Here is a 12548-nt window from a genome sequence, read left to right on the forward strand (position 1 = left end):
TTCTGTGTTTTACCTTGCGATGAGGTAATTCAAGGACAACCTCAGAATGGCTAAAAACAGAAACATGGGAATGGCCCAGCCATGCCACGCAGCATTCATGTAGATCTGGGAGATGGAGGAAAACCAAAGAAGTTATTTTATTTCAGAACTCCAGAAGCAAAGCTTCCCCAATGTCTAGACATTTTACATGAAAACGTTATATATTACAAACCTCTTAACCAAATTTGTGAGCTGAATCATCTACTTCAGCAGGTCTTCATGGAGGTAATTTCTTAATAGAGGTAGTACTCACAATGAAGGCAATCGCTGATGTGTAGACAGAATGCCAGTTGGATAAGGCGGAGAGGTTCTTCATAAAATTTGTGACAGGTCTGGCACCTCGTTCTGAAGAAAACAAGACACACAGCACACTCACACACAGGCTGATATTCAGAACCAATTGCACATTTGGTCTTGGTATCATTGATATACTAGCCATATTTTTAAAAAGGACAATATACATTTGTAGGATAACACTATAAATAGTAACAATAGATACATGATAGTAGTACTAGCTTTATATAGTAGTAATACTTACTGAGGCGCCTCATATTTTCTGTTAACCTGGAAAAGAAACAATGATGAGGTCATCACGTAGGATTACCAATGAAAAGATGATTATACTAATCTGACATGACGGCAGCCAGGGATACTGAGGCGTAGAAGCCCTGTCCTGTTCATCACACTATGAGTCACTCAACCTCAATGGCTAAGACAGCAGCTAAACAAGGTGACCTCTTAAGAAAACACCTGCAGTGTAGTAGCATCTAATAGCCACAAGAGGTCAGTAGTCACCATCAACCCTGCAGCTCTATCTCCATTCAGAAGTTGCCTGTCCTCTAGAGGTCAAATGCGAGGCAATAGAATTGAATCATGCTACACTGACTACAGTTGTAGTGAATCCATATATTTCAATAGTATTAGTGCAGTCATTGACCAGTATCATGAACCAGTGAATCTGACTTTGCACACAGCCATTTTCAAACCCAGTGTCTCACCTTTTAGCACTTAGTGGTTCTTCGGCCTCCACTGTTGTCTCCTCAGGCTGAAAGCGAAAGTCCTCGATGTAGACGCCAAACCGGTCATACAGCCACCTCTGCATTCTCGTGCACACGGTCTCTTTCTCCGTTTGCACGGTCTGTTTCTCTGGAAGATGAAGATGATTCAAATGTTGGTTAGGTTTAGAGATGACAGTGAAAGGCATGCAACCTTAAATGACTCCCACTATTTTCTGTTTCCAGAGATGTACTCCAGAAATCTATGCAGCTAAGCTACCTAACTTCATCTGCCTGCTGTTCCTTTCCTCTCTGCCTCTCCTCTCAAAGCCAGAGGACAGAGGCATCAATGTTCTACATTCAGAGAGGAAGCTCACGACTTTAAACACAAAGGGGCCAACTGGCCTAGTTAAGGTGCTCCACAAATTTAGTTGAAGGCCTAAAATAACAGCTTCACTGGGTTGGCAACTCTGGCTAGAAAAAGAAACTTATATTTTGGGCAATAAGACACATATCAGCACAATCATGCCCTCTTATGATTGAACCAGAGGATCTATCAAAACCAGGACATTTTGTCATTCTGCCGGAAACGGAGAATTAACCGCCCACACAAATAAGCAAGCGCCCCAGAGGAGCACTGCCTCTGACTCCAACTCATTCATGAAGTCAACGCCTATTCAGAATTCAGTTGTGTTCTTTGTGCTCTTTAACCCTTAAAGGAGTACCGTCACACCGGTGTGACGGGAATGTTGGGAAATGAACATTCTAAAGAATATCTGGGTTCATTGAATTCAACATAGATTTTTAGAAGCTTCAATTGTTGCGGAACTTAGAACGTTCAAAAACCTACACCTTTAAGGGTTAAGGGTTAAGTGGTACATGGGGGGGGACACCACTCTTGCAATGGTTACCTGTTTCACTGGTCGAGGGTGACTGCTGCCTACGTGGAGGCTGAGGAGGAGAATCTTCCAGCCTGATCAGAGAGAACAAAAAAAAATCAGTCAGAGACCCTATGCGAGTATCAGTGTCACATACTCCACAGATCACAATCTGAAAGGAATCTATTGGATGTGTGTGCCTTTGGTAGACAGCAGCCTTCACCAACTCTAAAGAGTTAATGGGAGTCAGCAGCAGCAGCAGTGAATTTCCCCTATAAAACATGATCCCTGGAGGCGCTGCAGACTCGACTCTGTCACATTACTCTAACATGATTTCCTGGTAATGTAGTTCCCGCAAAGCAACAGGACACCACACGCTACCTCCTGATGAGCACCGGTCATCCCACAACATCAACACTGACTAATAAACAACATGCATTAACAAACAAGGACTAACAGTGTTGTTAATGTCAAGACACAATAAGAGAGTGTTATGGTCTTTACATTTAAATTGATCTAGCAACAGTGAAAAACAAAAACACATACAGTGCATAAAATACACAAGGACTGTGCTGTTAGTCTGACATTAACACTGACTAGTGCAGTGGCCGCAAACATGCTATTCCTGTAGAAAACCCGTAGCCCAATTAGATGCCCGCAGGGATGCCTGCTTTAAAAATAGAATAATAGGAAAAACATATCATTCCAGCTAAGCATTCAATAATGAACACAGTATATATTATAAGAAATGTGCAATGAGCAGAATTTAAGCATGCGACATTCAGATAAAAATGACATAAGCCAAACAGCTGTTTTGAGTTTAGGCTATGTTTAGCCTATTGAATGACTTGATGATATAGAAGACAAACCATTTTGTGGAATGATGCATCATCATATGAAATTTGCAACGATGTGACTCAAAAACAGTCTCTGGTAGCCTATAAGTGACATCATGTTGTCTGCCTCTCGTGGTGTGGCATTCTGAAACTTCAAACGTCCTTAAATTCGGGACCATTTTCGCTCGTTTCAATTTGGGACCTTGCAGTCGGAACTGTTGTTTGTTCATTCAAGTCTAAAGGCAGTCCGAAGTAGCCTGGGCTATTGGAAGAGTCAGTTTAGTGCACATCATTTTTTATATCGTTTTGAGCCACTGCATAGGCTACCCACTGTGTGGCAAAATTCACAGAACCATTTTAAGCAAGCAAGCCGCATACATTTATACATTTTATATTGCTGCGGTCAGAGAAGAACATCTTCCATCTTGACTTTCTCCCCATGCTGTGCACTGATTCAGTGCTGCCATCGCTCCACTCTGACCCTCTCTGGTCCAGCGCTGTGTTGTGTGAGCGGCTAGAGCGGCTAGGCCAACGTGTGCTTCTTTTACCCATATATATTTAACGCTATTCTTTTACCCATATATATTTAACGCTATCTGTTGCATCTCTTCTCCAAACAACGTCAAACTTGGCACTGCACTCACTCGTGTCTGTAGCAAGACACCTGCCAAGTTTGAAATCAATCGGACGAATGGTTCAACAGATATGCAAATTATAAACACACATACAAATAGACAGACGTTCCTGAAATTAATAGAGACCTCTGATCTCTGCATCAGAACACCCCTGATTTGCATGTGTTCAACACTAAAGCTCAGAATCAATGCAGCAGTTAGTATTTGTGCACAGTGACCCTGTGTGGACATGCGCATGTCCAGTTAGTATTTGTGCACAGTGGCCCTGTGTGGACATGCGCATGTTCAGTTAGTATTTGTGCACAGTGGCCCTGTGTGCATGTCCAGTTAGTATTTGTGCACAGTGGCCCTGTGTGGACATGCGCATGTCCAGTTAGTATTTGTGCACAGTGGCCCTGTGTGGACATGCAGTTAGTATTTGTGCACAGTGGCCCTGTGTGGACATGCAGTTAGTATTTGTGCACAGTGGCCCTGTGTGGACATGCGCATGTCCAGTTAGTATTTGTGCACAGTGGCCCTGTGTGGACATGCAGTTAGTATTTGTGCACAGTGGCCCTGTGTGGACATGCGCATGTCCAGCTCTGGCTCTCCATCTGTGCATCCGCTGCAGAGCCCACAGAGGGGGGAGTGGCAGCAGGGGGGTGGGGGGGCTGATGGCACACTTGTGCACTGGCTTCCTTGACAATCTCCCAGCGTGTGGCAGCAGGGCTGGGCTGGGCTGTGCGGGCCGGTTTATTTTTAACCCAGCACTCGCTCACGGGTCACCCTCTGAAGGGCAGCCCACTGCGGCTGGCCTACTGCGTGGTGCGGGTCAAAACACACAGGAGGCGGATTCAGTGAGCAACCGTCACTCACTAGACAACCACTAAAGCAAGCCAGTGAGAGAGAGAGAGAGAGAGAATGTGTTTGAGAGAGTGTGTGTGTGTGTGTGTGTGTGTGTGTGTGTGTGTGTGAGTGAGTGAGAGAGAATGTGTTTGAGAGTGTGTGTGTGTGTGTGTGTGTGTGTGTGTGTGTGTGTGTGAGTGAGTGAGAGAGAATGTGTTTGAGAGTGTGTGTGTGTGTGTGTGTGTGTGTGTGTGTGAGTGAGTGAGTGAGTGAGAGAGAGCAAGAGAGAGAGAGTGAGAGTGAGAGAGAGAGAGAGAAAAACAGAGGGAGAGGGGTGCGTTTAGCTGCAAGCTCAGGGCTCACCTGGTCTTGAGCACTTCGGTCATCCTCTGCTCGAGTTCGAGCCGCTTGCCCCGCTCCTTGTCCAGCTCCTGCTTCAGCATGTCCACATTGGTCTCCTCTCGTAGCTTTCTCAGCTCCTCCTCTGGAAGCACACAGCACAGCGCAGCACAGCACGTCAGCCCGGCAGCAAAAGCCTTTACAATGTCTTCACTTCCCCTCTTACAGAAACTCAATGAATCATATTAGGAATTCTCAGTGAAAGCCTTGCAAAGACTATTCACCTGGCCTTCACTGCTTTAAAATATGACAGTAATCATTTCACAGCATTTTTACACCGTAGACAGTGTAGGGCAGGGAGAGGTTTTCATGCTTGGCAGACCAAACCTACAGCAACAGCAGCAGCAGCAGCAGCAACTCAGGGGGGCAATGATCAGTCTCCCCTGCTCCTGACAGATGGATAAACGTGGGTAATTGTCTCGGCGGTGTTCTCCTTCGCGCTCGCCTCCCCGCTTTATCAAACGGCGGCCGGCCGCGCCTCGCTGCCTCCAACATCGCTCTGGGTGTCAGGTGATCCCACCGCGGGCCCCCGGCTCTCACTGCCAGAGGAGGCCAGGGATTTCTCAGCGCCCTTTGTTACTTCCTCTGAGTGTTATTAATAATGGAGGCCTGGTATCAGCACCCAATCAAACGCACAAAGGCCGGGTAGGAAAAGCGAGCCCTCGTCCAGGGGCCACTCGACCTCCATCCAGGCAACCCTGTCCACACCGTCCACAACCTGCTTATCTTGTAGCCACAGTACGATTTGTTTTTCTGAAGTGTAATGACTTCACGACGCATTCTACAAGGCCTCATCACTTAGCAGCATAATCAAGATTAAGGGAGTGGTTAGGTGTATAAATTGAGAGGTTAGTTCAACAGGATTCCAGCTACATGGGGAACTGACACATCAATAACTCAGGAGAGTTTCCTGGGGAGTTTGATCACTGACAGCCCTGGGAGTGAAGTGCAAGGTGAGCTTTCAATATTACAAAGTGCCTACAGTAGATCTTTGACAAGGTATGGTAGGCACAATGCCAAGGCCTGTGCATCCTTGGAGACTGATGTCTTTATAAAGATCACTCTGCCAGGTTTGAAAGGTCTGCCACTGCTCCCTGTGTCTTTGGTTTCATGAGGATTTTCACAGCCCCTTTTATGAGCTTTACACAACATGTCATGATGGAGGCGTTTTCATGTCGGTCACATGTTAGTCACATCAGTAGGATTTATTGCCAAACACTAACATTGTAGCTTTCTGCAAACACTTACAAGAGCTAATGGACTGGCAGGGAACAGTAGAGTTAGTGCTTGGCAATTTGCAGATGGCTGCGCTATATCTCAGGCCCTTCAACCATCACTCTCGTACTGCCTCAGACCTGAAGCCATGGCTCTCTTCCACACTCTCGTACTGCCTCAGACCTGAAGCCATGGCTCTCTTCCACACTCACCATCACTCACATACTGCCTCAGACCTGAAGCCATGGCTCTTTTCCACACTCACCATCACTCACATACTGCCTCAGACCTGAAGCCATGGCTCTTTTCCACACTCACCATCACTCACATACTGCCTCAGACCTGAAGCCATGGCTCTTTTCCACACTCACCATCACTCACATACTGCCTCAGACCTGAAGCCATGGCTCTTTTCCACACTCTCGTACTGCCTCAGACCTGAAGCCATGGCTCTTTTCCACACTCTCGTACTGCCTCAGACCAGAAGCCATGGCTCTTTTCCACACTCTCGTACTGCCTCAGACCTGAAGCCATGGCTCTTTTCCACACTCTCGTACTGCCTCAGACCAGAAGCCATGGCTCTTTTCCACACTCTCGTACTGCCTCAGACCTGAAGCCATGGCTCTCTTCCCCACTCACGTCAGCTGGACCGAGCAGCTCTCACTACTCATCTAATCAAGCCCATGTGCTGCTCCAGTGCCAAGTGACCCGAGATGGCCCTTATAATGCTTTCGACCTCGGAGTCACAACAGTCCAAACAAATGGCCACCATCATCTGAGAATGAGCCACCAGCGAATAGCAGCAGAGGAGAGGATTCGGTCAGCTCCAACAGCGAGTGTCCAGTTATCCCCACTCCAATACTGAGAGAAATCAATGACTATGTGCAGACAGTGTTAGCCTACAGTATTTGTCCTGGCGGGTCCTGGACTGTTGACATGCTCCAGAGCACCAGTGGTGCTGGATGATGTACAGTATAGGGGCTGCTCTTCCCATCTCTCTGCTAATTAGACGCCCACTTGCAGAGGGGCAGCAGGAGATTGATGCAACCTCAGACAAGCTCATCTCATTTCCACCTGTTAGCACTCATCAAAAATTGATCTTGTCAGGGCCCCCCTTCGTCAAACACACACACACAAACAAACAAACAAACACACACACACGAATAGACTTCTGCACATAGTAGTACATTTACATTTATTCTTTTAGCAGACACTTTTCATCCAAAGTAACGTACATATGTCAATTATATTACAAGGGACTACATTGTCCCCGGAGCAATTTGGGTTTAAGTGCCTTGCTCGAGTAACCTGACCCTAGCCAGATGAATGTCGTTCCGCTTAGCTCCGCCTAGCTTCACTCACATCCATCTGGGACCTCTTCCATTGAAAGTGATTTCTCCAACCAACTTTATGGTTTAGCCAATCAGGACGCAGGGCGGGAGTTTCATAGATGTGACATAGCGTAGAAGCGACTGTGAGTCTGTTATTAGCGCCACGGGTTGGCCCCGATGTGAGTGGTTGAAGTAGCACGTCAATAGATGACGGACAAGTGGCTTATTCAATCATATGCAAGCATTTTTTGATTAGGCCCAGCCTTCTGAAGCAACACTTCAATGGATAGGTTCCAGATGGATGAGTGGAGCTAGGCGGAGCGAAATTCATCTGGCTATTGCCAGGTTATTGCTCGAGGGCTAAAGGGTGGAAGCCAGGAATACTACCACTAGTATAGCAAGTTGTCAATGTTTCATATTCCACTCCATCCCATACCATCCCATCACACCACGCAGCAGCCCATCAGGGAGTTAGATCCGGCCCCCAAGGCAAATTGGCCAATACGAAAAAGGTAGCTCAAAAACACAAAACAAAACAAAAAAACATCAAAATAAATGTTAAGAATTTTTTTTTAAAGGCACACTATGCAGGTTTTTTAGCTTAATATGCAAGTTTTTTAGCTTTTAGCTGACTTTTCGGGTTGAATGGTGGCCGTCTCGCTTCCCCCTAGCGCCTGTGAGCGGAAAACCACCCTTGCAACTGTGGGCGAACGGCCTCAGTGTCAGGAAGTATAACGAGTGTAACAAATTGCTTTACTGCATTCAAATACACATACACGCCAGGCACCGGCTAGAAAAAGGTAGCAATGGAGTTTCTCAGACATTCGTCATGACAGAGCCAGAGAAAAAGAAGCAAAAACCGAGAAAACAGTAAGGACATTGCCAATACTGCATAGTTTACCTTTAAATAAACTAGCAGATCAGCGATATCTTTTGCTTGAAACTACAGAAAATGACTCAAAAAATAATCAATAAGCATTTTTTGTTGAGTGTTTTAAGAGAAATGGACAGAGGATTACTTTTTAGTTGTGAGCAAAGCCAAGTGAGCGCTGGGAGGCTACTATTGCAGAACTGCTTGCACCGGACAAAGTAAAATTGTTCCAAAGTGTGTTGAGCTCTGTTAACATTTTAGTATGGCCCTCTAAACATTGTAAAAAAAACATACGGCCCTTGATGGCAAAAAGGTTCCCCACCCCTGGCTCACTAGCCTAGTGCATCAGACCTGTGACACATACTGTACTCAGACTAAGGCAGAGGGCTGATGTTTCCAATCATCAGCTAAATTATCTAGGCCTCATATTACACCCTGACCACACACACACACACAAGACTATGCTCACCTGTTTCCTGTGTAGAGTCAAAAGCAGTGCACTGCAGTTTATTCACAGGACTCACATTTATCTTCAGGTCCAAGAAGAATAACCTAAAGGTTTAAACTATTCCCAAAACAGATTTTTAAAAAAAGCACCATCACCCAATTCCAACAGGATAAATGTGTGTCTTTATATGGACGCAGGCAGGCAGTTTGCACACACACTATAGGCCTAGTGTTAGACAGGGGGCTATATCCTGATAACCGTCTCATAACAGAGATCACAAAGCAGTTTTTAAACTGTCCTGATAGTGTTCAGTGCTGTGAATAAGACCAACACACATACAAACAAGGAAACAAACAAACATACTAGTTGATATAGCAGAGTCTATAAGGACTACGGATCTAATAGCTGATTGTGCAATGAATATAAAACCTTCTTCCTCCTCGCATGCAACCTTTGACCAGTGGTCACATAGTGCTACTACATCTGCAGACATCTCTGGTTTTGATCATGTCTATAAATGTTCTGTCTGGAGTTGCCTCTGCGGTCAGTGCAACATGTGCTGGCTGGTCTGCTGAGGCCCTTCCCTATTCCCTGCCTGGTGCTCATATGACGACCCTTCACCACTCGCGGTCACTTGCAGAGACAGGCAGTGTCTCTAGGTAACCCCAAACAGCCGGCGATCTGTGTCATCAAATCAGGTCAGGGAGCCATGTGATCCACGCCAGTCACACGACAGCTGCTTGCTGACAGAGGGAGAAGAGTGGGGGCCTCCCCTTCCACCGAATCCAGCCTCCTTCTGCTATTCACATGCACTGCCACAGCCTGCTATGGAAATGAAACTGAGCCATAGCAACACCACCACTACCAGTGACGACAACAACAACAACCAGTTGCGTCAGTTCCCCGGTTTGTGTGGAGGGCAAAGGTCGTCCTTTGGCACTATAGGTCTTCAGCCTTAAGTAGCTTAGGTGTCCCCTCACGAACCCCTCATGCTGAAGAATGCATATAAACCTATTAGGGCCAGAGGGACTGGCTGTCACATGGGGGGGGGAGGGAGGGGAGGGGAGAGGAGGTGCAGGCAGAGGAGAGGAGGGGAGAGGAGGGGAGGGGAGGGGAGGTGCAGGCAGAGGAGAGGAGGGGAGGGGAGGGGCGGAGAGGAGAGGAGAGGAGAAGAGAGGAGGGGAGGGGAGGTGCAGGCAGAGGAGAGGAGGGGAGGGGAGGGGAGGGGCAGGCAGAGGAGAGGAGGGGAGGGGAGGGAGGTGCAGGCAGAGGAGAGGAGGGGAGGGGAGGTGCAGGCAGAGGAGAGGAGGGGAGAGGAGGGGAGGGGAGGTGCAGGCAGGGGTGGAGGGGGTGGTGGTGTCTGCAACCCGCCCCCCACCCCCACTCGTTTCCTGAGGCCTGCTGTGGAGCCGTGCCGGTGGACCCCCTGCCCTTGTGTAATTGCAATGGAATGAGGCAGTGTTATGAGGCAGTGTTATGAGGCAGTGTTATGAGGCAGTGTTATGAGGCAGTGTTATGAGGCAGTGTTATGAGGCAGTGTTATGAGGCAGTGTTATGAACCAGGTCCGGCCACTTTCCTGTCACTCCACATCCCATCAGCACGCATGGATATTCTGGACACGGCCACGGGCTGGGTGTACACGCACGCACGTGTATCTGTGTCACTGTCACAGATAGGGCGTGTGTACTGTATGTGTGTGTGTGTGTGAAGAGAGAGAGAGTGTGTGTGTGTGTGTATGTGTAAACACACAAGTGAGTGAAGTATCTTTAACCACGAAAACACCCATGGTGATATGGTCACATGTTACATGTTGCATAGTCACATGTTACTGTACCAGTGAGGTAAAATAAGTTCATACCGTAATGCTGTCTTTAGAAATACTGCAAATTTACAGCCAGCAGGAGAAAAAACTGAGCAACAGTCACAAGAATTACTTTCAATTCTCCTGAGAAGAGTTGAGAAAGTACTTGCTTGAGGAGATGCATTTTAGAGTTATCATTTTCTCAGACTTTTATGCATCACAGAAAAATATGAAATGTCTTTAAAACTTCAATCTGAAGATCTCCTTTGTAGACTACAACAAAAACCTGACCCCACATTATCGCTCAAAACCAGACACAAATGCAGGGTTGTGTCGTCTAGACACAAGTAATCAAGCAAGCGCTTCAGTCAAACCTAAACACATTAGCCGGCCGCAACAGTGGGAAGAGGTTCAGACTTACTGAGGTTGAGGTTGCTCTTGTGACACTTAATCCTTTCAGCAAATCCCTCGTAGAGCAGTTCCAGGTGCAGGCTAGTGCCCTCCATTGTGGGCACACATCAGCACATCAGTGACCCAGGCTTTGCCCAGGTGACGGAGCGATGTCCAACTACTAGCATGCAACGGCTCGCCACTGTTTACAATAACCCGGAAGCACCGGGCGGCTTCAGCGCAGCCAATAATCTCGACACAATTCGCTGGCTCTGCATCAAATTCAGAGTCAAATGTGGTCGATGACAGGAAGTAACAGTATCCACAAAAAAAACCCAGACTGGCATCGGTGGCTATGAGCTGCTCTGTTAAACAACTAAGAGCTGGGTGTTTTGAGGAAATGAGGGGTGGAGCCTTGCACTGTAAGTCGGCCTGGAATCTCAACAGCAGAGTGAGACTGGCCGCCAGAGTGTCCCAGCCGAACCCCCAGTGATGCAGGCAGAGGGGATATAAATCCTCCAGTTGCTTAAGGACTAAAGACTCGGGGGAAAAGAACGGCGTGAGATTTGCTCCAACACGGCGGAACAAAGGCTCCATTCAAAGCCACCACGACCTGCACTTTACTGTGAATGCTTTGTTTCACTCTGAGCACCTTTCCAGCAGAGTGAACAGCAGGTCTCGTATGTGATGGTACCTTGCACACACCGACTCCAGACACGGGGGGGGGGGCGGTGAGGACCGAGTGGGCAAGACATGGCTGCCACACCATACGTCCACACTGCAGCATGACCACAACAGGACACAGCTGTTGACGCGGTGGTGTAAGGCAGCACTTGATACTGGAGATGCCAGGGGCATAAAGGCCATGTGTTTACCGCTTCAGCTCTCTAGAACCGTGAAGTCACCACCGCGCTTATGGAATTATGGGACCCCAACCACTTTGCGGCTTCACAACCGAGTTGTGTACACAAGAGCTTTGGAGAGATTGAAAATGAATGTAATTACAGCTGTAGCGCTATCCACAGAACACACAAGGCCCTGCTGAACATGCATTACCTATTCCACACACATGCGCAAAGGTTGACTGGGCAGCAAGATGCTGCAGCAGGTTCATTCTTAGCTCAGGTCAGGGAATCTGAGCTCTGATCTGGACATCACAGTGCAGTCATAACACATTTTAAATTCTAGAGTGTCCCAAGGAGGGGGAGGATACAGTATGTGGATCATTTAAAGGCTTGACCATCTCAAGGGTCACCAAACACAGCAGACCTATGACACAGGCACACCCTGTTAACACAGAGCCCATCCGCCTTGAAATCTCATTTGACAGACAACTGTACAACCAATAATTACATTTCCTGCCAGACTAGGCTCTTGAGAGAACATGATGCTCATATGAACAACTATGGAAATTGTTTACCTAATAATTCTAATCATTTCATAATCCCTTTCTTCAACTAACGTTCAGTGGAATTTCATCATTAGAAGGGAACAATAAAAGACAACACTACCCTTCTGACTGCAGATTCTTTGACCTCAGGTGGCTAAGTCTGCCAGCACACAACCATTTTAAATGGGACAAAACTCCACTCTCTCTCTCTGACACTCTGCCAACCTGCAGAGACTCACAAAGGCCTGAGTTTCACAAAGCTAAAGCCCACCAAAGCCAGCACAAGTCCTTGGCTCCGCCACTGAAAGACTGGGTTGCATGGTAACAGGATGGAAAGCGGGGAGGGTTTACCAAGCGCCAAAAGAAAACCTTTGCCTTCATGCATTCAGTACATGAGTCTGGAGGGGTGATAACTGGGCTTTGTGGTTACAGCAAGCTGTGCAGCAGTGCTTTGAGCAATGTGACATTCCTAACTATGAACTCAGAGATCTTTT

The 12548-nt window shown here is 47.3% G+C and overlaps 1 protein-coding gene across 6 annotated transcripts in view; it reads right to left on the bottom strand.

Annotated features, from left to right (window-relative positions):
* Positions 1 to 12548, bottom strand: part of gramd4a (GRAM domain containing 4a) — a 37433-nt gene that overhangs the window by 8312 nt on the left and 16573 nt on the right. For 5 of the 6 annotated variants that reach the window (XM_048267735.1, XM_048267733.1, XM_048267732.1 and 2 more), the window contains 6 exons: positions 4572 to 4692; positions 1946 to 2007; positions 1038 to 1185; positions 578 to 603; positions 293 to 384; positions 14 to 105 (listed from right to left, as the gene is read on the bottom strand). In XM_048267735.1, the coding sequence (XP_048123692.1) occupies positions 14 to 105; positions 293 to 384; positions 578 to 603; positions 1038 to 1185; positions 1946 to 2007; positions 4572 to 4692 (541 nt within the window). Of the gene's footprint in view, positions 1 to 13; positions 106 to 292; positions 385 to 577; positions 604 to 1037; positions 1186 to 1945; positions 2008 to 4571; positions 4693 to 10695; positions 11207 to 12548 lie in introns of those variants that run through there. The other variant, XM_048267737.1, reaches the window with a different exon arrangement.

The sequence above is a fragment of the Alosa alosa genome, chromosome 17 (genome assembly GCF_017589495.1).
Source record: "Alosa alosa isolate M-15738 ecotype Scorff River chromosome 17, AALO_Geno_1.1, whole genome shotgun sequence".
In the NCBI taxonomy this organism is placed as follows: domain Eukaryota; kingdom Metazoa; phylum Chordata; class Actinopteri; order Clupeiformes; family Clupeidae; genus Alosa; species Alosa alosa.